This window comes from Aulonocara stuartgranti (genome assembly GCF_965226115.1).
Source record: "Aulonocara stuartgranti genome assembly, chromosome: 6".
In the NCBI taxonomy this organism is placed as follows: domain Eukaryota; kingdom Metazoa; phylum Chordata; class Actinopteri; order Cichliformes; family Cichlidae; genus Aulonocara; species Aulonocara stuartgranti.
The window spans coordinates 12,669,528-12,692,901 of record NC_138944.1 but is presented as its reverse complement, the minus strand read 5'-3'; the positions used below and the strand labels follow the sequence as shown (position 1 = coordinate 12,692,901).

The 23,374-nt window shown below is 40.0% G+C and overlaps 1 protein-coding gene across 1 annotated transcript; it reads left to right on the top strand.

The window, feature by feature from the left end:
- Nucleotides 1-282: 282 nt before the first annotated feature.
- On the top strand, nt 283-3,777 carry LOC309708414 (N-acetylneuraminate-9-phosphate synthase-like). The gene is made up of 6 exons (XM_082536441.1): nt 283-496; nt 604-819; nt 1,134-1,233; nt 1,695-1,849; nt 2,569-2,835; nt 3,029-3,777. The coding sequence occupies exons 1-6, from the start codon at nt 365-367 to the stop codon at nt 3,212-3,214; spliced, it is 1,056 nt and encodes a 351-aa protein (XP_082392567.1). The 5' UTR covers nt 283-364; the 3' UTR covers nt 3,215-3,777.
- Nucleotides 3,778-23,374: the final 19,597 nt, after the last annotated feature.

The window sequence follows — 23,374 nt, the reverse complement described above, 5'->3', positions numbered from 1 at the left end:
CAGCACCATTTATGGAGGAAACATGGTGCCTGATTGAAATTTGGCAGAAATTGTTAAATGACCTATTTAGATACAGGATCATCCAGTCATCCTCAACGATCTATCTGGGCAGAAGAAACGGACCACTGCTAGTTCTCATGGATAGAAAAAAATAAAACAAAAAACAAACAGTAGGTGTATAAGTCAAACCTGAATAACATGCAAATTTAGGTGTTGCAGAGGCGGGCCTTCCTAGGATTATAAGTAGCAATGTGTCCAACAGCATCTTCCTCTTTCTTTCAACCTGGAAGCCTTCGTCATTTGAGATTCAACTGTGAATTTGACTCCACTCAGAATTTTAGCCTGTTAACTTTCTGTCGCCACTATGTCTCTGCAGTTTGAACTGTGTCCTGGCAGAATGATCGGGGGCTCCCATCCATGTTTCATTATTGCTGAAATTGGACAAAACCACCAGGGAGACATTGAGATTGCCAAGAAAATGATCAAGATGGCAAAGGTAAATTTAGGATGTGATAGTCTGCCTGTGAATGATGATGAAAAAATATTTGAACTGTAAAATCACTATCTTGCCTTGCTATCTCTTCTCATCTCTTCTCTTATCAGGACTGTGGTGCTGACTGTGCCAAATTCCAGAAAAGTGAATTAGAGTGCAAATTCAGCAAGCGAGCCTTGGAGCGCCCCTACAATTCAAAGCATTCCTGGGGGAAAACGTACGGTGACCACAAGCGTCACTTGGAGTTCAGTCATGATCAATACAGGGAACTAAAAAAGTATGCAGAGGACATCGACATCTTTCTCACCGCCTCTGGTATGGATGAGGTATGAGCTGCAAATAACTATGTATTATCAGGAACATTCACTTTAAATGTTTTATTACTTTTGATGCGGTAATGTATGTGTAGCCCTGAAAAAAACAAAACTTGGAAGAAAATGTACAAAAAATGATGATAATGATTTCACCATGCACAGAGCATCAGAAATTAATGAAAGTTTCAAATTCTTTCCTGAAAATGTAGAATTAATAGTGTTTACATTCTTTTTCATACTGTAGGCACATAACTAACACGTAGAACAGTACATATATCACAGATCACTGATGATACTCTGTGCCTCAATTACCTTGATATTCATAGATGGCTGTGGAGTTTCTCCATGAGCTGGATGTGCCGTTCTTCAAAGTTGCGTCCTGCGATGCAAACAACTTCCCATATCTGGAAAAGACAGCCAGAAAAGGTACAGGCCTTTGTTGTATTACACCTCAACAGCACTCTTACCTCAATGTTAAGGAAACACGAAACTGACAGTGTGCAGTGAATTAAACACTGTGTAACAAGGTGGGTGTGGTCCTTTGTAAAAAAAGAAAAAAAAAGAACGAAAAGAAAAATGAGAAACTGCATTGGACAGGTATAAAAGTGGGCAGGATTAACGAGCTGTGAATGGAAGTTTGTTTGCTGTTTGTATTGCAGACTATTTCAACATGTAGCTGTATAAATCAAGTGGGAGTATAAAAATAATGACATAATACATTTTAAATATGAATTAATTATGTGTAATTAAGGTTAATAAATAATTAATTGTGAATTATTTACCTATAATAAAACAATTATTAATATGTTTTATTTATTGCTTAAAATATTAACTACATTTATTAATAAGTCTGTTGGGTTACATATATACAAATCTATCATTGTCAGGGCGACCAATGGTGGTATCCACTGGGATGCAGTCCATGGAAACCATACGCCGTGTCTACAAGACAGTAAAGGAGCACAACCAGAAATTTACTCTCCTGCAGTGCACCAGCGCCTACCCTCTGGATCCTAAAGATGTCAACCTCAGTGTGATCAGGGTAAGATGAATGAACATCATCATCATCTCCTCTGGGTAAAATGTGGTGAAATAATCAATATGCCAAAAACTACATGAAATGTACGAGAAAATATTTTTATATTGTTTTTACATATGATTGTATCAGCTATATTAGCTTTTTATTAGTTATAGATTTGAAGTGGGAAATAGGTTCAGCAGATACTATTTTGTTTACTCCAAGAGTCAAGGATTTGCTCTAATCAGATCAACATAAACTAGTCTAAATTCAATTCCTATCTGTCCTTTATGTTCACATATACTTAGAATCTAATGATTAACATATATCATGAATGAAAGCTTCATTGCAGTAGTATACAGAGAATACAAACTGCCAGTGCACTGTAAATGGCACATTACTATAAACATTAGCGGTTTTATAGTACACAACAGCTAGCTAAACAATTACTTTCAAATCCAGCCCCTAAATGTTACATGATTTTACAGTGTCATATAACACAATCACAAAGTAGATGCTGATTCTGGAGAGAAGACACCTGTCAATGAAAACCCGTGATTGTGTTGGGCAGTACAACACATTTGACTGTAATATACTCAGACTTGTGTTTAGATTTTAAATTAAATTGTTTGTGTATGTCTTAGCATTGTATTGTATGACAGTTACAGGTACACAAAGAGGCAGTGCGTGCAGCAGACAATAATACTATAGGCTTTTTTATTTTCTACTTCTTTTTTTTAAAGAAATACCAGGAGGAATTTCCAGATGTTCCAATTGGATATTCTGGTCATGAGAAAGGGATCTACATCACTGTGGCTGCTGTGGCGATGGGAGCAAAAGTTGTGGAACGCCATGTGACCCTGGATAAGACCTGGAAGGGAAATGACCATGAGGCATCCCTGGAGCCCTCTGAGCTGGCAGAACTGGTCCGAGCAATACGACTGGTGGAAACAGCAATGGGGTCACCAGTCAAGCAAATGTTACCATGCGAGAAGACCTGCCATGATAAGGTCAGTTTGAGTCATTTGACTTGAGTTTTGAAATTCTACCATGTCATAACACTATCAAACCAGTCATTGTTAACTGTGTTTACGTCCACCCTCTTCAGTTCACTGAACATCCATAACTGTGCAAATTTGCAAAACGTACATGAGCTGGATTAAAATACATCTTTTATGTATTTCTATTCTTTTTCTACTCCAGTTGGGCAAGTCAGTCATTGCTAAGGTGAAAATCCCTAAAGCAACAGTGCTGAGCCTGGACATGTTTGCAGTGAAGGTTGGTGAGCCAAAGGGTATCCCTCCAGAACATATGCAGCAGCTCGTGGGCAAGAAGATCAAAGTGGACGTTGAAGGAGATGACAGCATCTTGGCAGACATGATAGAATAAAGGATCTTCCCAAACTATTGGGACAGAGAGGCAGGCAAATAGAGAAGGGTAGAAAATAAAATAGAGTTACATAGGCAGGTAGCTAGAAAATGGACAGATAATGATGTCATTTGTGAACAGAAAGGGATATGGTGCATTTAATGAGGGATAAGACAAATGTGAATATTATTGAACTTGAAACATATGTCTGGGTGAAGTTACATGGCAGTTATATGACCTTTATGTAATTTGAATAAATGTAAACACTTTTTTCTTAAGGCCACAGGCCTTTCATGAGGAAATACTCACACTACCAGCCTTGTCCAAATTGAGACATCTATCAGAGTTTCTCAACCAGTGATAAGATTCACATATTTGTCATACTAATCCAGTTTGACACAATTTCTCCCAATTATACAAAACACCTATATGTATGCAGCGCATGTGTCAGGAAAAATATTGTGAAATCATCTAGGGGACTTCATATACAATTTCTCTTAATCATCCAGGTGTCACATGTGGGCTATAACTGTAATCAAATGTTTCTGTAATTTTAATACTTCAAATAAACAAGGCTTTAAAGAGCTCTGTATTCTTGATTGTTCATTAACAGTTTACAAATAACACTGAAATCCATCCAGCCATCCATCCATTCGCTTCCGCTTATCCTTTTCAGAGTCGCTGGAGCCTATCCCAGCCGTCATAGGGCGAGAGGCGGGGTACACCTTGGACAAGTCTCCAGTCCGTTGCAGGGCTAACACACAGAGACAGACAACCATTCACACCTATGGGCAATTTAGATTAATCAATTAACCTATCCCCACAAACTGCATGTCTTTGGACGGTGGGAGGAAGCCTGAGTACCTGAGGAGAACCCATGCAAACATGGGGAGAACATGCAAACTCCACACAGAAAGAATTGAACTCAGGACCTTCTTGCTGGGCAGCAACAGTGCTAACCACCGTGCTGCCCCCAAACTTTACCAAATTAACAAAACAGAAAATGCTATTGCATGCTACATTCAGGCTGTTGATACAGTCTCATTTTGTGGCTACCCAGAAAATTACCTATGCTTTATTGTTTTCTTTTGGTGATTATATCACAGTGATTATATCGCATCTGCAGATGCTTCTCAAACCTTCTATCAGATAGTCTGTACCTTTCGAAGAAAAGCACCAATCCACCTAAACTCAACAGCCATTTCACTGGTGCACTGGATGGAGTTGGAGTGTTGTATTGCATGTACATCTTTATGAGATTTGGGAACAGATTCAGAATCTCAAGCTCATACACTGAGGGCTGGTTCTCAAATTCAAACAAGTCAATTCCGGCTGGGCTGGCTGGCCGTTGGGACACATAAACATTGTCAGTTGCAGGAGCAACTTTATGACACTCTGCTGTGAGAAGTTCCTTCATCTTTCCTTCTTCCTTCACATGCTCTCTCCAACACTCATCTCTCAGTCAAGGAAGTTTAAACTTGGGACAAGTGGCGGCTGCGAGAAGTCCTTCTTAGCTATCCAGAACAGCATCAAAACAAGTCTTGATTGCCTGTAACATACAATATGATGCAACTAAGAATAACAATAATTTACTATATAATTAGCTGTTGTAATTATTTTGTAGGTTTTACTGCCCTAAACCATCTTTTGTGCTCTCAATACTGTATGAGATTTAAATTTTGTTGAGGCTTCTGTTGATATTATGATTAATATTCATGATTAATGATGATCAATATCCCTGATATTTAACAAGGGGTGGATATTTAGTTTATTCTGTCTTATAATTGCACACACAGCTTAAAACAAAGGGTAACATCCGCCCACCATGAATGGTCTAATAAATTCAACAAATCCACTCAAAGCAATCTTACCTTTACAATGACATCTGGTTATTCTAGAGAGGGTCATCTTTCAGGGCAAGTGTCTTTGACATCATGCTTGTGAGTATTGGTAGTAAAGCTCCATAGGTCACTCATCCACTTGTAAGATGTCCAGAGCTACTGTCAGGGACTTCATCACAGTGCAGTACTCTTTCAAGAATTTGTACTTCCTTTCGTTAAGGCACTTAATTCTCATTTTTAGACACAGGGGATTAAGTTAATTCAAGGGAATTGTGATGATTCTGGCAATGGCCCCAAAAGGGAATTCCACCTTTTGGATGTGGGTACCATTAGCTTCCTGCAGCTGACTTCCTCCACCTGTTCAGAGGCTAATGTTGATTGACATGCTTTAGGCCACAGAGCAGAGCATTTTGCAATGCTACTCCTATATACAGCCTTTTTGTCTGCATGGGAATTTAGATGTTTGTCAACTTGTTGAAATCAGATTTATTGTGTGCGATGAACATCTGTACTGTGGAGGGCGGCTAAACTGTGAATAACCAGATGAGGTTGAAAGAGCTTCTATGACATCAGTAAAAGTTGATTCATCGTCATCACCTTCTTCATTTTCAGATTCAGACTCCAAATCCAGGGCTGACATACTCTAAATGCTTTGGCAAAATTGGATGCATTGACAGTTACAGTGGCAACCTTGAAGTCCATATGATGGGAATCTCTGCTCCATTTACATCATAGGTATGGCTGCCTCTGATTCTCTTGCATGCTAGGGTGACCTTGTTGCAGTGTTAAGTGGAATGAATCCAGTAAAATGTTACACCCATAAAACTTTTATTATTTACTGTCAAGATGTTAGCAGTGGTGGAAACAAAGTCTACCTCTCAGAGTGTAGCCTTCAAATTAGAGTTTATTATATCGTATTCTCTCTCAAGGTATCTTACAAATCACTTTCTCTGGGGCAGCTTGACACCACTTTTAGTCTGTATTTTTTCTATGATGTGTTGGAAATTTTTCGCTGTAGAAAGAAGTTTTCTTCCCACGCAGAGTGTACAGCGGACACCAATGTTTTTTTATCACTTTTTGGTACTCTAAAGCTTTAAACGCTGCATGGTCGTACTCTCCCCCACACTCCCTATTATGCATTGTTGATCTACACACATCTGTTGCTACCACGGATGTCGCACGCTCGTACTTCATTATCATGAGACATTCTCAGAAACAAAATCACAGTTTAGTAACGCATCATTGCAGCGTGCTTATGGGAAATTAACAGTATCTAATTACTTTTTTTCAAAAGTAATCCCTTACTTTACTCGTTACTTGAAAAAATAATCAGATTCTGAATTTTTGACATGAAAGGAAAGTTGGAGATTGGCCTATAATTAGCTATGACCACTGGGTCAAAACATGGCTTTTTAGGCAGTGGTTTTACTGCTGCCACCTTGAAGGCTGTGGTACATAGCTGATTATTAGAGATTGGTTGATCCTATTTAAGACTGAAGCATTCATTAATGGCAGAACTTCTTTGTAGGAATGGGGTCTAAAAGACACGTTAATGGTTTGGAGGAAGTAATTACTGAAGTTAACTCAGGAAGATCAATTGGAGAAAGAGTAGCTGTAGATAATGTTACATCTGTGAGATGGATAGGAGTAATGTCTGAGCCAAGGTGTGAAAATGGGTGTAGATCACAATCACCCAAGGTTTTGGGTGAGCTCATTGTGAAACCTAGCCCCACCCTATCATATGTGAGGCCCCACCCCACCCTATCACCTTCTCGGATGAGAGGTGAAACGTCTTCAAGCAACTTCATGACCTGGATGACTGAGAACCTTGACAGACAAGTCATTATTAGTTAAATTTAAAGGGATGGTTGGCTCAACAGTGCTATGACTTTTATTCAGCCTGGCTGCAGTGCTAAAGATAAACCTAGGGTTGTTCTTATTTTCTTCAATCAGTGACGAATAGTAAGATGTTCTAGGATTTTCTTATAAAACAACAAGCAGGCTAAATGATGACCTTCTAAATTTGTGACGCGCCATTTACTCTCCAGCTTACTAGTTATCTGCTTTAGGCTACATTTTTGAGAATTATACCAGGGAGTCAGGTACTTCTGATTTGAGGCTCATTCTTGACAGCAGCTACAGTATCCAGTGTCATACGTAGTGAGGAGGCAAAATCAGTAACAACATAATCAACCTCTGTTTTAGTGTTCAGGTAGCTGCTCTGCTCTGTGTTGGTACAGGGTATTGACAGTGATAACAGCATGCAAATTATTTTCTTAAACTCAGTTACAACACTTTCAGAAAGACATAGTCTGTGAAGAAATCTACTCTCCACTGGTTTGTAATCAATTATTGTTAATGTAAATGTTATCAGGTGGTGTGTGGGTTCTTTTACATTTTGATAAAAGCCAATTAAGTCTAATAACAGATTAAGTGCTGTGTTGAGGCTATCATTTTTAGCATCTGCATGGATCTGAGCTGAGCACTATCAGATAAAAAGTCTGAGAAATCAGAGAGACACTCTGTGTCATGCCCAGGTGGTGGCACAGCTGGGGCAGCAGTCGTGTGGAGGTGAGAAGGAGGATCCAAATAGGAGACAGCGGCAGAGGTGCAAGTGAGTTTATTTACAGTGAAAAATAACCATGGCGAGGGCAGAAATGAACATAAACCTAAACTGGGAAAAGCTAATAATAACAAAACCATAACTCATGAAGGTACACAGAAAAGACATGGAGAAAGCAGTGCGGAGAGGGGTAGAGAGGGACAGAGATATGCAGAGAAACACTGAGTAACACAGAGTAATGCAGACGATGCGACAAGGAACACAGGCAAATACACACTATAAATACACACATGGTAATAAGGGAATGACACACAGGAGGGGAGCACAGCTGAACCTAATTCACAAGACAAGACACAAACCTTCAAAGTAAAACAGGAAACACACAGACCGTTTTACAACACAAACTCAGGGACACGAACAGAGCACAGAGGACAGACACAGGTAGGGCTGATAAAACACTAAACACAAAAACCAAACCCTAAGAACTAATACAAAATATGAATTAACACAAAACATAAGATGCCCATACAGAACATAATTATGACATGACTCATCGGAGGCTGCTCACAGTGAAGTTGGCGCTGGAGAAATGGCATCACTAGCTGTAGGGAGCCGAGTAGCCTACTATAGTGACAGATCACAAGAACCTCACTTACCTTACAACCAGTGTTGGGAAGGTTACTTTTAAAATGTATTTCACTACAGATTACAGAATACTTGGCCCAAAATGTATTTTGCAACGTATTCCGTTAAGTTACTTAATGAGAGTAACGTATTCTGAATACTATGAATTACTTAATATTAGTGCTGCCAGCGTTACTCTCGTTAAAATGACGTTAATGCCATAACTGCATAACGCTGCAAATCTCCGTTAGCGAGTTAGTGCGGATCACCCTGTGCGTGGGGCTGCACAATGTCAACGTGTTAGCACGTTAAAGCATTAGCGCTGTAAATGTGTGAAAGGTTTCTGCACTTCTTTATAAACAAGGTAGCCTCGGCTAGGGCGCAGATTATTTTGCCCACATCTGACCCCTCTGATCTTCCAATTTGCTCAGCTGTCTTTCAACAGTTTGAGTCGGTTACTCTTGCTCAGCTACAGGAGGTGGTGGATCATTTAAAGCCTGTAGGCTCACCTTATGATCCTATCCCTCCCCTTTTTCTGAAAGAAGTTTTTTCTACCATAGGTCCAACTATTTTAACCATTTTAAATAGCAGCCTTACTTCAGGTGTGGTTCCAAAGAATTTCAAAGATGCAATTGTGCAACCACTTCTTAAGAAACCTGGGCTAGATACAAACACAGCGTTTGAGAACTTTAGACCAATATCTAAGCTGCCCTTTTTACATAAAGTCTTGGAAAATATTGTATATGACCAATTGATCTCATACTTGAATGCACAAAATGTTCAGGAGATTTTTCAATCTGGTTTTAAAGCAATGCATAGCACTGAATCAGCACTTTTAAGAATTTTTAATGATATATTTTTATCATGTGATTCTGGTGAAAGTGTCATTCTTATTTTACTCGATTTAACTGCTGCATTTGACACTGTAGACCATGAAATTTTAATCTCACGTTTGGAGCAGTGTGTCGGTATAACAGGTGTGGCTCTGAAATGGTTCAGGTCTTACTTAACAAAACAAACCTTTTCAGTTCGCTTAGGAAACTGTGAGTCCTCCCGTGCTCCGTTGTCTCATGGAGTACCACAGGGTTCCATTCTGGGCCCTATCCTGTTTTCACTTTATTTACTTACATTGGGCTCAATTTTTAGAAAACACAGACTCTCGTTTCACTGTTATGCAGATGACTGCCAGATTTATGTTCCTCTTAGAAAGAAAGATGGGTCATCTGTAAATCGTTTACAAATATGTCTGGAGGACGTCAAGTCGTGGTTGGCGCTAAACTTTCTTTGTTTTAATGTTTCTAAAACTGAAGTAATGGTGTTCAGACCTGCCTCCACTGCTGTTCCGTATGTTGATTTGCAATCCCTGAAATCATTCTGTAAACCAGAGATTGTTAATCTGGGTTTTAAAATGGATCCTGAGTTTAAGCTTGAAAGCCAGATCGGGTTGGTTGTAAGGTCTAGTTTCTTTCATCTGAGGCAACTGGCCAAAATTAAGCACTTTCTTACGAGACAGCAATTTGAAACAGTAATCCACGCTTTTGTAACCGTTCGGCTGGATTACTGTAATTCTCTTTATTTTGGGGTGAGTCGATCTTCTGTTTTTCGACTGCAGTTAGTCCAGAATGCTGCTGCACGCCTTTTAACTGGCACTCGTAGATATGAGCATATCACCCCAGTTTTATATTCACTTCATTGGCTGCCCGTGCATTTTAGGATCCATTTTAAGCTGCTTTTATTTGTTTTTAAATGTTTGTCCAATGCTGCCCCTGTGTACCTCTCTGAGCTTCTTCATCCATACATACCTTCCCGGTCCCTCAGGTCGGCAGACCAGCTCCTCCTGAGCGTGCCCAGGACTAATCGTAAGCTCAGAGGGGATCGGGCGTTTGCTGTGGCAGCACCAAAATTGTGGAATGAGTTGCCTTTACATGTTAGACAGGCACCTTCCTTATCTGTTTTTAAATCACGTCTTAAAACATATTTATTTACCTTGGCTTTTAGCACAGCAGGACTTGTTGATGTCTCTTAATACGTTTCTTATTAATTATATTATTTTTAATTTTAAGATATTTTATATGTAATTTAAACTGTTTCCTCTCTGTTTTATATTTGTAGCACTTTGGTCAACATTGTTGGATGTAAAGTGCGTTATAAATAAAGATGCTATGCTATGCTATGCTACATAATACATCTTGTTAGGGTGGACAAGGTTAAGAATTCGGCTTTCAAATTAATTGAAACTTTGTCTGGAATCATTTAAGCAAATATAATTATGGTGCTGTAACTGGGTTTCTGTAAAGCAGAGTACATCAATATGTTGATCAATTATTAAATCATATACCAACAGGGACTTAAAAGAGAGAGACCCCATGTTTAATAGTCCACATTTAACTGTTTTACTCTTTGGTGCCACAGAATAAATTTCAACAGGTTTTTAGAAAACGAGCTGCTCTATCCAAAGTGGGATGGATTCCGTCTCACTTAACAAGACAAGGTTTTCCCCAGAAAGTTATCCAATTATCTATAAAACCCACATTTATTTTTGGATGCCACTCAGCCAGCAACATGTTACGCCTTGTAAGACTGGGGAGGGGACCGATGAAAAGTATCCAAATTGTTTTGGATTTAAAAAAAAAGGAAGTTGCGCCCCGGGCGCAATTGACCCGTATTAACTTTGCATATGTTGTTATGCATGTGTTGCAGTGCTCTGCGTTTTTTCTTTCTTTTTCAGTGTTGTTATCCTTGCAGTGATTGCATGTTCTAACTGCGTATATTTGTTGATGTGCACTGTTGAGACTCCGCCCACTTCTAATCACTAATTGGACATACCTGGGAAGGCACATACCTGTGCCTTCCCGGGTCGGTCACGGCCCTGGCGGAGCGCCGAGAAGACGATCAGACTTGACTATCTAGAGGAAGTAAAAGTCGGAAGGCACAGAGGTGAATAAAAGGGCCTGGCAGAGCAGAGAGAAGGCGAGAAATGGAGTGGTAGCTGGTGGCAGGCAGTTGTCGTGGGGAGCAGCACAGAAGCCAGAAGAGGCAGCCTGGGAGGTGAGAGGACAGAGGACATTCTGAGAGAGTGGAGTGCGACTGGTGGTGGTGGCAGGTTGTGGAAGGCCCGGCGTCCTGGGCTGAGACAGAGATGAGCAGAACCAGAAGATATTTTGCCAGCGGCTAGACCCGAGGACAAGGAAACGAGAGCCCTGGTACACGCTTGAGCCTAAGGCAGAGGCGGGCGGAGTTTGGAGCGCTGCCCTTGTGGGTGGGTGCCGGAGAGGAGTGATGTAGAGCGGGTGTTGGGAGGACGCCACCGGCTTCACAATGTAAGTAAAGGAAATCAAGGTATCTAAACCAAGGGCGTAGATTTGTGCAGAAAATAGGTTCAAATGTTAAACAAATTTCTTCCAGTGAGTGAATGTTGCATATAATTTAATGTTTGCTTGATGCATAAAGCTAAAAGATTAAAACTAATAAAACGAGTTTTAAAAAGACTTTTCCATTTGATTACATTTTGTATGATGGATTAGGCAGAAAAAGTATAATTGGGCTGAGAGATCTATCGCTTTATCACCTGTTCAGGTTGTAAATCATGTGGGTTTTTTTTTTTCAAAAGTAACTAAGTAATTAATTACTTTTGAAAAACGTAATCAGTAAAGTAACGGGATTACTTTTTTGGGGAAAATAATTAGTTACTGATTACGTTTTTCAAGTAACTTGACCAACACTGATTAGCACTAAGGGAACACTGAATGACCTGGTGGGTTTTGTCCATAAAACTACTCATCTAAGATTACCACAAAGTAAAAGATCTTTCAGTAAAATTATGCAACATTTTAGGCACACTATACAAACATTACTGATGAGTGCCTCATCAGTAATGTTTTCAGACCCCACGGCATCTTTTGCTACTCAAGTTAAACATGATATATAAATCACTTAAATAACTTAAAAATGTTATTGTTTGGCTTTTTTCAGTGTTTTATTTATTCTTGAGTAAATCTGTTTGGCTGAGATTAAAGTTATAGTTTTCACACAGCTGAATAAAATGTCAAACAGAAAACGGATTAAACAGAAGTGTGAGATGGTAGAGAATTTACTCCAATGTCCTGTTATATTTTATATAGCAAGGAGCCAACAGCTGAGTTTATTACAGCGGTGATGCAAATCTGAAGGCTAGACCGTCCCATTTCACATCCTCACACTTCCAGCCTTCTCGGTCTTCAGAGGTCCTGGCCCATGTAGACCGCGAAGGCCAGGTCCTCTGAAGGATGCAGCCCCTGAATTGAGACACAGCTATAGTGACGGTCTAGCCTTTGAATATCAAGCCAAGAAAGAAATAAGTACTTAGTTTCCAAATACGCCGGTTTGTCCACTTGCAGGCCAAAGTGTCGTGTTTGTTTTATTTTTGTGAAATGTATTTTGTAAGATGTTTTAGTGTTGAAATATAATTTTATTGTACATTTATGTTCACCAGTTCTACGTTATACCTGTGTATGTTAAAAGGAGTACAGTAAACATCTGTAAAGAAGAACTCTTGTGTCTCTCATGTATGTGTACAAACCAGCACAGGCATCTTTCTCACAGCCTCTGGCATGGATGAGGTACAAGAAAAAATGAATCCTGTGTGCAGCAAATTTCACTTCAACCCACAGAGGACAGTATGGTACTGAGTATTGATGCACTGCCATATTCCTTAAAGCTGCAATGAAAGAAAACATGTTTTAAATACAGAGATCCAAACTACAGGAAAAACCTTTAGACTTAAGCCATTGCAGTCAAGAGGTTCTGCTGTGTTGTGGGTGGAATTTTAAATATATGGTTTGTGTTGATTATCCTCCTGGACAAGAAGGTTTAATGCAATTCAATGAATGAATAATATGATCTTTTAGTCCCACAGGTGGGAAATTTTGTTTCGTTAGCAAAAGTGCAAAGTTATGTAGCAGAAATTAGAAAACACTGGAATGGAGTAGAATAAAATACTATGTACAATAGAATAGAAATGCTATATTCAACTGAGTAAGATAATAATTACTTTTATCCTACGTTGAAGCACCTCTGTACTGGTCGTTGTGGTGACTTCCAAGATAACAATCCCAATCCATACAGCACAATGAATCACACAATTTATTGAGAATGATGTAAATCCTATGCAATGATCTATGCAGTCAACAAATCATAATCTATCTAAACAACTGTGAAAGATATTGGCAATATCTTTTGCAGAATACTGTTCAGGCCTTCCAGTAGAACTAGAAGTACAACTAGTAGAGATTTAAACACTCAGTGCCGAGACACATAGCCATTATACCAGATATACTCCATCATAGCTTTTTTTTTTTTTTGTTATGTGTGAATTTTTCAGTGTGTATACATGTATCTGATATCTATAGATAGCTGTGGAGTTCATTCATGAGCTGTATGTGAGAGAGAACTGGAGAAAACAGCCAAAAAAGGTACAAGGCTTTTCATTGAAAACCTCAAATCTTATCTGAACTGACGTGGGGAAACAACAAATCTGCAGTTTGAAGCGCATTTTATAGCTGATCCCACCTTGTGAGAGTAGTTCTTGGTGTGAAAAACAAAAACCTCTTATCTTTGATGTAGACTGCATGTGAAAGCTGAAAAAGTGTGAAGCATTAAAAAGTACAACAGTAAGATGTAGAGCTAAATTACAAATACTGCAAAACTGAATTTTTTATTTCTTTTAAAATACCACCCAAATCTTCTCTTGTCTGCTCTGTTATGATGGGCTAATTTTTATTATTTTAAGTACACACCCATGTTCATCTGGATCACATAATACATCTTATAATATCAGGACCACCTATGGCAGGCGCCACATCCGACTCTTGAGTCCTTATACTGCAGCTCGGCGTGGTTTGGAAAAATAAATTAAGTATTTAACTGAAGTGTCTGGTTCTTTTTTTTATTTTATTTTTTTTTACTTGTAGTTCTAAATTAGATCATTGTAATCTTATAATATATAAATAGAATACTTTCTTTTATTTGTATGGAGAAATGTAACAAAAGAAAAATATTTGATGAAACTAGAATATATTATGATGCCTGGGCAGAGAGTTGCCTATCAGTATGCCTAATTTGTGGATTGTCGATGTTCAGATCCACAAAGTAAGTAGCTGTTCTCCACCATAAACTATGTTAAAAACAAACACTGCTCAGACCTCACAGATGACAGCTTACAGTCCTGCGTAAAGATAAAAGCCCCGATTTGCAGATTGTGTGCGCAGAGGTTTAGGGGCAAAAGTCCCATTGTAAACATACCACGGTAGACTCGACGATGTTTGCACGAACACGCCTAGCAGCATTTCTTTATTGACCACTTTTCTCACACAGTTGCTGTGCACACAGCTGGCTTTAGCTCTTGGGTCTCTTTGGGTGTTAAACGTTGCTTATCTTTGACCTATGGTGATTTCCACTGGGATGCAGTCCATGGAAACCAAACACTGTGTCTCCAAGGAGCGCAAGCAGAACACCACCTTCCTGCGGTACACCAGTGCCTACCCTTTGGACCCTAAAGTGGTCAATCTCAATGTGATCAAGGTGTGCGCTTAGTCATCACAATGACAGATTATGTGCTTTTATTGTAGTATGTAATAGTAGTAGTAAAAAAGGGAATGTTGCGGTTACATGAAGGTTCACTCTCCCTGTTGAGGCAGGAAACCGACAGTTGCATATGAAAGTTTTATTGATCTTAGGTTAGGGCAGGTGTTAGGAATTTCCCCAAATATTTCATGGCCTTTAGTTTCACCACTCAGATTAACACTGTCCTTGGTGACATCTACTCATGGTGCTTTCTTAGATAATGAAAGACAAAGCAAACTATTCACAAACTGTCACAATGTGAACATTGCAAGACCTTAGCCTAAGGTCATGAGGTATCAACTGTCAGCTACAGATCCACAATGTATAAAACAAATCTCATGTTTTCTTTACTGTGCCCTAATTTATACATTTCTATAAATTTTGACATTGTTCTGCTCTAGTACTGTGCAGTTTGGGCTCTTTGTACTTGACTCTTCACAAATAGTTTAGTCTCTGGTGCTTTTTTAAAGATTTATTTTCCTCTACGGTTATACCATTAATAGGTTGTATTATTAAAAATAAAAATGTTTCAGTTTTCTGCATGGGGAAAAAAACAGAGCCAAAACGAGTGCTACCCTTGCCTGTTATAAAGGTCAATTGGCTTAGCATGCCTTCTTAAAAGAAACCCCGACTATGACAAGTTACTCTAAATATGTTACAAATTATCTCCATTACATAAAAACATACTTGAGAATAACTACAATTGTTTTGTTATTCATTAAATCTTTGTTGTTTAAAACTATTTTGGAGCCGTGGGAGCGGCCATGTTTTTTTTTCGCGCACAATGCATTCTGGGATGATGACATGTATTGGTTGTCGGCAGTATAAGCGCTTTCGTTCACCTAACCTGTTTTTGTTTTTTTTTTGTTTTTTTTTTTTAAATAGTGTAGCGGTATTAATTAACTTGCCTATTAGTGACCTGGTTACGACTTGGTAGACCAGCACTATACCGGGAGGTTAACAAGGGCTGCACAAGTGCCAAGATAGGTCTCCCCTGCATAATTGGGTTTCAGTTCGTCGGGAGCACGCGTTGGGCTCTTCAAATCACGGACAAACAGTATCCCACATTCTTGATTTTTAGTTCACAAACACTTGTTGTAATGACTAAATACTCCTGCCTTTTTGGAGATGTTAGCTCTTTATATTACAGTGGGATACAAATAATATCAGACTGATCCTGCCACGATTTGTTCCTCCTGTCTAAATTACGGACAAACAGAATCCTATTGTTGTTTATGTTTTTAAACCCATTTTGCACAGAGAGGCATTTTTTGAAAATGTATTGATAGCAATGTTGAATATTATTACACAGGAAAAAAACAACTACATGTAAAATAATTACACCGTGACGCCTCTGCCTTTCTAAATAGAGGGGCAGTAATTGCGCGTGTAAAAGCGTGTATGTAAGCGTGTAAAACCTGTCAGATTGACAGTATTTTGTCTCTATCTGCCATTCTGCAATTCATCTCGTGTAATGGGGGGCGCAAACATTTTTCTTGTAAAACAAAGTGGGGCCTAGCAAAAAAAGTTTGGCAACCACTGATCTAAACTAAGTACTGGTTGACTATTTTCATCCTCTCTCTCGGTTTGCTCTGGTTCAAACTGGAAAGATTGAACAGAAGCCATTTCCAGTGCGCTGCTAACTGTGAACTCGATGCGGTGCAGCCGTAAGACGTCACTACCCAGAGTGCATTGAGAAGTAATTAGTGATGGGATTTCTGGCTCTTTTTAGAGAACCGGCTCTTTCGGCTCAGCTCACTGAAAAGAGCCGGCTCTTTTGGCTCCGAACCGGCTCTTCAGGTTGTTTTGTTGCTTTAAATAATTAATTATCAACAACAATATAAAATTATGCACAAAAGGAATTAGTAATGTAAAAAAATGTGGTTTTCTTTATGTATGTTTATATATAAATATTTATGGGGGCCTCTAGAGACGAAGCATGTACAAACTCCAAAACACATTTCTAGCGTTAACTGAACTTCCAAAACAGAGCTACCTAGATAACTTAAATTACACAATTGAAATTCATACGTCTATTGTTTTTGTATTAATACATAAACACTCATATATTCAAATAATTAAAAAAAAAAAAACTTCATTTACCTGTTACTACCACACACCCAATCTGATTGTTGATACTTCCTGGCTTGTGTAGCCACTAGGTAACAAAAACTCAACATGGCCCCTAGCATCCTGGAGCACTCCTGTTGTGTTTTTGAGTTTGTACGTGCTCCGGAGTTTGTACGTGCTTTGTCTCTAGGGGCCACTGTAAATATACTTTGATTTATTCACTCCACATAAAATGTAATAAATAAATTATAAAATACACAAACCAACTATTCACGTTTCATACATTTCAACTTTTAACTACTTAAATTTTCAGCTTTTTCCTTTTAGACAAATTTAAAGTGAAACAACACAAAACACTGCAAACCACAACACAATAAAATCTAAATTAAAATATGGAAAAACAGGGGGGAAAAAGAACGCCCAGATCTTTAATTAAGGCAAAGGTTGGCATTTAGAAATATTAATATCACACTCAACTGACTGCGTTTTATCTTCCCATTGCACTGATGGGTGGACAGTTCTTAGGTGCCTGTGCATGTTGTTTGTGGAGCCGGCTCTATATGATGTAATTTTCTTGTAGACTCTACACTCTGCCTTTGTTTTGTCAATAAGATTGAAATGGTTCCAGACTTTGCTTCTTTTCTTGATGTCACTCATTTTCTTTACTGTACCTTTCCAATGTGACGGTGTTGTCACATTGGAAAGGTACAGTAAAGAATATCAAGATACCATTTTAAATGTCCTTTTTTTTTCTTTTTTTTTTTTTTAAACATTAAGAGTCTAGGTCTTGCTCTCAGTAAATTAGACAGAACAGTTAGCTCAACAGTTAGTTAAATCCATTCCTTAAATTTTATATGACATTACACTATCACAAAGCTTTGTAAGGTACTATTGTTTGGACAGAAGGAACCTGACAATGAAAGACTAAACAAAACCAGTGTTTTTGTTGAGCAGTATCTACACTCAGATTTTATGTTTAGATGTTAAATTGTGTGATAATGTGTGACCGTTACAATCATACAACGGTCATACAGGCATTCCATGCAAAAAACAATAGTGATAGATTTTTGTCAGGTCCATCCATTAATTTTTAAAGCACCTTTTGAATTTTCTGTCCCAATTTTCTTGTGTCTCTTCCAGCCATCACTGGGCAAGAGGCAGGGTACAGCCTGGACATGTTCCCAGTGCGTCACAATTAGTGATTAGTGTCAGTCGCGAACGAAACTGCTCAGAATCGGGTCTTTGAAGTGAACAAAGGGCGCCAGCTCCTTATTGGGAGCCGTGTTTATTTTATTTTTTTTATTTTTTATTTTTTCTCACCCTCTCTCTCTCTCTTTTTTTTGCTTCACGGCGCATTGTGTTTTCGCTGAGCAGAGGGGGGAAAGGCGGTGGTTACACTCGCAGTAGCACAGGAACAGAGCCGGAGGGAAAGAGAGAGAAAGAGACAGCGAGTTTTTGTGTTTCATGTTAAATTTGTTTAAAAGGAAAAAGCTGAAAATTTAAATAGTTAAAAGTTGAACTGTGACTAGTTGGTTTTTGTATTATATGATTTATTTATTACATTTTATGTGGAGTGAATAAATAAAAGTATATTTACGGTGGCCCCTAGAGACAAAGGTGTCAGGGGTAGACATTTGTTCAAACACAAGTAAGAGAAATAAGACACTGCAGACCGACTCGGAGAGTATTAGAAACGTGCACACGGGTGAATGCCTCTGAGAAGACACACACACCAAGTGCAGGCTCGGTTGCTTTATTTATAGTGAAAGTAAGTTTACATAGTACTTCCTCTTTTAACAGAAAGGGGAGAGGTCAGGCATTATCTCAGCTTATCTGACCTTGCACACATACACTGAAAATAACAATGCAGAAGTATATCATGCTTATCTGACATCACACACTGAAGTAAGGAATGCATTATGTTCTCTTTAACAATAAGCTTGGTTATGTGAAAATATATGAACACATAAAACATAAGGCACACTTGATTATATTGTATTATAGAGATTTGGTTATATTGTATAATGTAGAAAATCTCTTGACAAAAGGAGATAAAAACTCCAAAACATGTACAAAACACAACAGAAGTGCTCCAGGATGCTAGGAGCAGTGTTGAGCTTTTGTTACCTAGTGGCTACACCAGCCAGCAACGACTGGATTTGGTGTGTGGTAGTAGCAGGTAAATGAACTTTTTTTTTTTTATTATTTGAATATATATGAGTGCTTGTGTATAAATACACAAACCATACACATACAGTACAGGGAGTGCAGAATTATTAGGCAAATGAGTATTTTCAAATCAAATCACTTTTATTGTCACATCACATGTGCAGGTACATTGGTACAGCACATGTGAGTGAAATTCTTGTGTGCGAGCTTCACAAGCAACAGAGTTGTGCAAAATACAATAATGTAAACAAGCAAAATAAGCAAAAATTTTGTCTACATCATCCTCTTCATGCATGTTGTCTTACTCAACAGCCTACTACCAATTAAGCATATTAGGTGATGTGCATCTCAGTAATGAGAAGGGGTGTTGTCTAATGACATCAACACCCTATATCAGGTGTGCAGAATTATCAGGCAACGTCCTTTCCTTTGGCAAAATGGGTCAAAAGAAGGACTTGACAGGCTCAGAAAAGTCAAAAATAGTGAGATATCTTGCAGAGGGATGCAGCAGTCTCAAAATTGCAAAGCTTCTGAAGCATGATTTTTTTTTTTACTATTTAATTTGTAAAAATGTGTACACACACACACACACACGTAGGAAAATATTTAGTATACACATCCAGAAATGCATACACTATTATATATTGTACATATATTTATTAGTTTCAGGTTGGCCATTCTTGTATTTTGCTCGTTTGTGTTGTTGTGTTTGCACATCTCTGTTGCTTGTGGGGCTCGCACACAAGAATTTCACTCGCATGTGCTGTGCCAGTGTGCCTGCACATGTGATGTGACAATAAAAGTGATTTGATTTGATTTGATCATCGAACTATCAAGCGTTTCATTCAAAATAGTCAACAGGGTCGCAAGAAGCGTGTGGAAAAACCAAGGCGCAAAATAACTGCCCATGAACTGAGAAAAGTCAAGCGTGCAGCTGCCAAGATGCCACTTGCCACCAGTTTGGCCATATTTCAGAGCTGCAACATCACTGGAGTGCCCAAAAGCACAAGGTGTGCAATACTCAGAGACATGGCCAAGGTAAGAAAGGCTGAAAGACGACCACCACTGAACAAGACACACAAGCTGAAACGTCAAGACTGGGCCAAGAAATATCTCAAGACTGTTTTTTCTAAGGTTTTATGGACTGATGAAATGAGAGTGAGTCTTGATGGGCCAGATGGATGGGCCCGTGGCTGGATTGGTAAAGGGCAGAGAGCTCCAGTCCGACTCAGACGCCAGCAAGGTGGAGGTGGAGTACTGGTTTGGGCTGGTATCATCAAAGATGAGCTTATGGGGCCTTTTCGGGTTGAGGATGGAGTCAAGCTCAACTCCCAGTCCTACTGCCAGTTTCTGGAAGACACCTTCTTCAAGCAGTGGTACAGGAAGAAGTCTGCATCCTTCAAGAAAAACCTGATTTTCATGCAGGACAATGCTCCATCACACGCGTCCAAGTACTCCACAGCGTGGCTGGCAAGAAAGGGTATAAAAGAAGAAAAACTAATGACATGGCCACCCTGTTCACCTGATCTGAACCCCATTGAGAACCTGTGGTCCATCATCAAATGTGAGATTTACAAGGAGGGAAAACAGTACACCTCTCTGAACAGTGTCTGGGAGGCTGTGGTTGCTGCTGCACGCAATGTTGATGGTGAACAGATGTCTGTGATGGTTCTCAGTCATCCAGGTCATTGTAGTCAAAGGAGCTTGCAAAGAAAAGCGTCTGGACTTCTTTAAGTTACTTGAAGACGTTTCACCTCTCATCAGAGAAGCTTCTTCAGTTCTAAGGTCAAGATAAGATAAGATAACCTTTATTAGTCCCACACGTGGGAAATTTGTTTTGTCACAGCAGGAGTGGACAGTGCAAAAGTTATGAGGCAAAAATTAGAATACCCCTCTCACCCCCATTCTCTGCGACCTGCTGGAGCAGGGGGGCTAGGAGGAGGAGTTGGCCGTCCGACTGCGGTCTGGAGTGTGGAGCCTTCCTGCTGCTGCGGAGTCGGGGGGGTCTGCCTCCCCCCACCGCAGGGAAAAGGGAAACACCACCTGGGTCTGGGTGCAGTTCTCCCCTCCAGGGGCGGGGGCACCTAGACCTGGTTTGTAGAGTACGCTTGGGGAGTGTGATCGTGTGTACAACGTCTCTTTATGTCTGTCTCCAGGTTGGTTGAGTGTGGAGTAAGTGCATATGAGAGCATGAGGGGGGGAATGGATGTTTGTATCTGTGTGTGCCTGTATATCTGTGTCTATATGTCAGGTTGGGTGTCAGGCGCCACCTCTCTGGGGACATCTCAGGCCCTCCAAGGTTTGGAGGCCTATCTCCCCCTACCACCACTTCCCCTGCCAGTGGCGGACACCCTCAGACATCGGTGCATTGGTGGTTCTTTGTGTCCGGGGATGGGCGTCCAGGTACACACCGGCTCACTCCTTGGCGGCCGCTTATCGGGGCCTGGAGCCTGGGGCTCGCTCGGGCCACTTCGGAGGTGGGGTGCCCCCGGCCTCTCGGCCTGGGGCTCGGTCACTCAGGCGCAGCTGGCTGCCGGCGGAGCTCACGGGCGCGTCACTGCAACTCCCCCTGGCTTCTGCTCCACGGCTGCTGAGTGAGCCCTCATCTGGGACTCTCCTCAGCTCTTTCCGGGACAGTGGCGCAGCTGCCCCTCTGTTGGTCTTCCTTGGTCTCTTGTGTTCTGGGGGCCTCTGGATGTCTGGAGTTTTGATCTCCTCCACACCTGCTTCATGCCCTGGAGGACGGGTCTGTGGCCCCCCCACACCCTCTAGCAGATTATTACATGAAGGAACCTTTTAAAAAACAAAAAACAAGCGCGTCCATGCTCACAGGTGTACACACGGGTGATCACACCCACAAACTACACCCTTTTTGGCTCCTACCTCAAAGCACACTGTGTTCTGTTCTGCTGCACAATAATGTTTAACATTTAGTATTTACTGTCATATTCCCATATATCATTGTGATGTTGTTTATTCTATTACTCTTGTTCTCTTCTGCTTGCTTTCTTTTTTCTTTCTCAGCAGGTGATCCAGGTGATTGATATATGCATTTTTTTTTCTCTGCCCGTTCTGTTGGTTTTTGTCTTTTGCCCTTCTCCCCCGTCCCTCTTCTCAGCTGTTTCTCTTTCCCTCTTTCTTTCTCCCCTTCTTTCCCCCAGTCAAGTCTGTCCCGTATTCAGTAAGTGAAAATAAAATAAACAATAAAAGGTGAATCAAATGGACCATTACGGCAAGGCTGGGATGGTCAGTTTGGTAAAGTAAATCCGTTGGGCATCTTTCTTTGCCTTTAGACAACAATTCTGATGGCAAAAGAGCCAAACGGGACAGGCCAAAAAAAAAAAAAAAAGGAAATTGGAATCAGATAAGAAAATTGCAATTGGTGCATCACTAATTTTCCAGTCTTTGACCACTTAAGCTAACTAGCTGTGGATTTTAACTTCACATCTAATGAGCAGATATAAAAGTTAGTTGCAAAAAAAAAGTGAACAGAATGTGTCCTATTCTCACAACATGAAAAATCAGTTTTTAAAAAAAAGGCTCTGTAGTTTTCCAATTAAGACAATAAAGACTCACACAGGAAAAAAAAAAAACAAAAAAACAAAAAAAAAAGAATAAATACAGTACACAACTGTACAGAATAGAATAAAATAAAATACTATATACAGTAGACTAAAATAAAATAAATATACAATAAGATAAAAATAGAATACAAATACTATATACAACTGAGTAAAAATACAACGATGACAGAAAGGATTATTGCACTTAGTATTATTGCATATGTATGGATGTGTGTGCTTGATCAGTTAAAGTCTTTATTATGGAGTCTGACAGCAGTGGGGAGGAAAGACCTGCGAAATCTCTCCGTCCCACACCGTGGGTGCCGCAGTCTCCCACTGAAGGAGCTGCTCAGTGCTGTCACAGTCTGCTGCATGGGGTGGGAGATGTTGTCCATCAGGGATGACAGCTTAGCCGCCGTTCTCCTGTCACTCACCACCTCCACTGGGTCCAGAGGGCATCCTAGAACAGAGCTGGCCCTTCGGATCACCCTGTTCAGTCAAATGGGGGAGAGTCCCAGATATAAACCTAGTGGGAGTAACCCCCCACAGAGGGACAAACGGACCCCCTGATGATCCTCTAATCGCCTGAGCCAAGGTGTGAAACTGGGTGTGGGTCCCAGTCAGCCAGAGTTTCGGGTGAGTTCACACACTTACATCCTGGGGTCAGATGGCCCAGGATGTGAGTGGGCGTTAAGGCGTCTGTGAAGGCATTCTTAAAGTCAGCAAAGAGGCACAGAAAAGAAGACCAGAC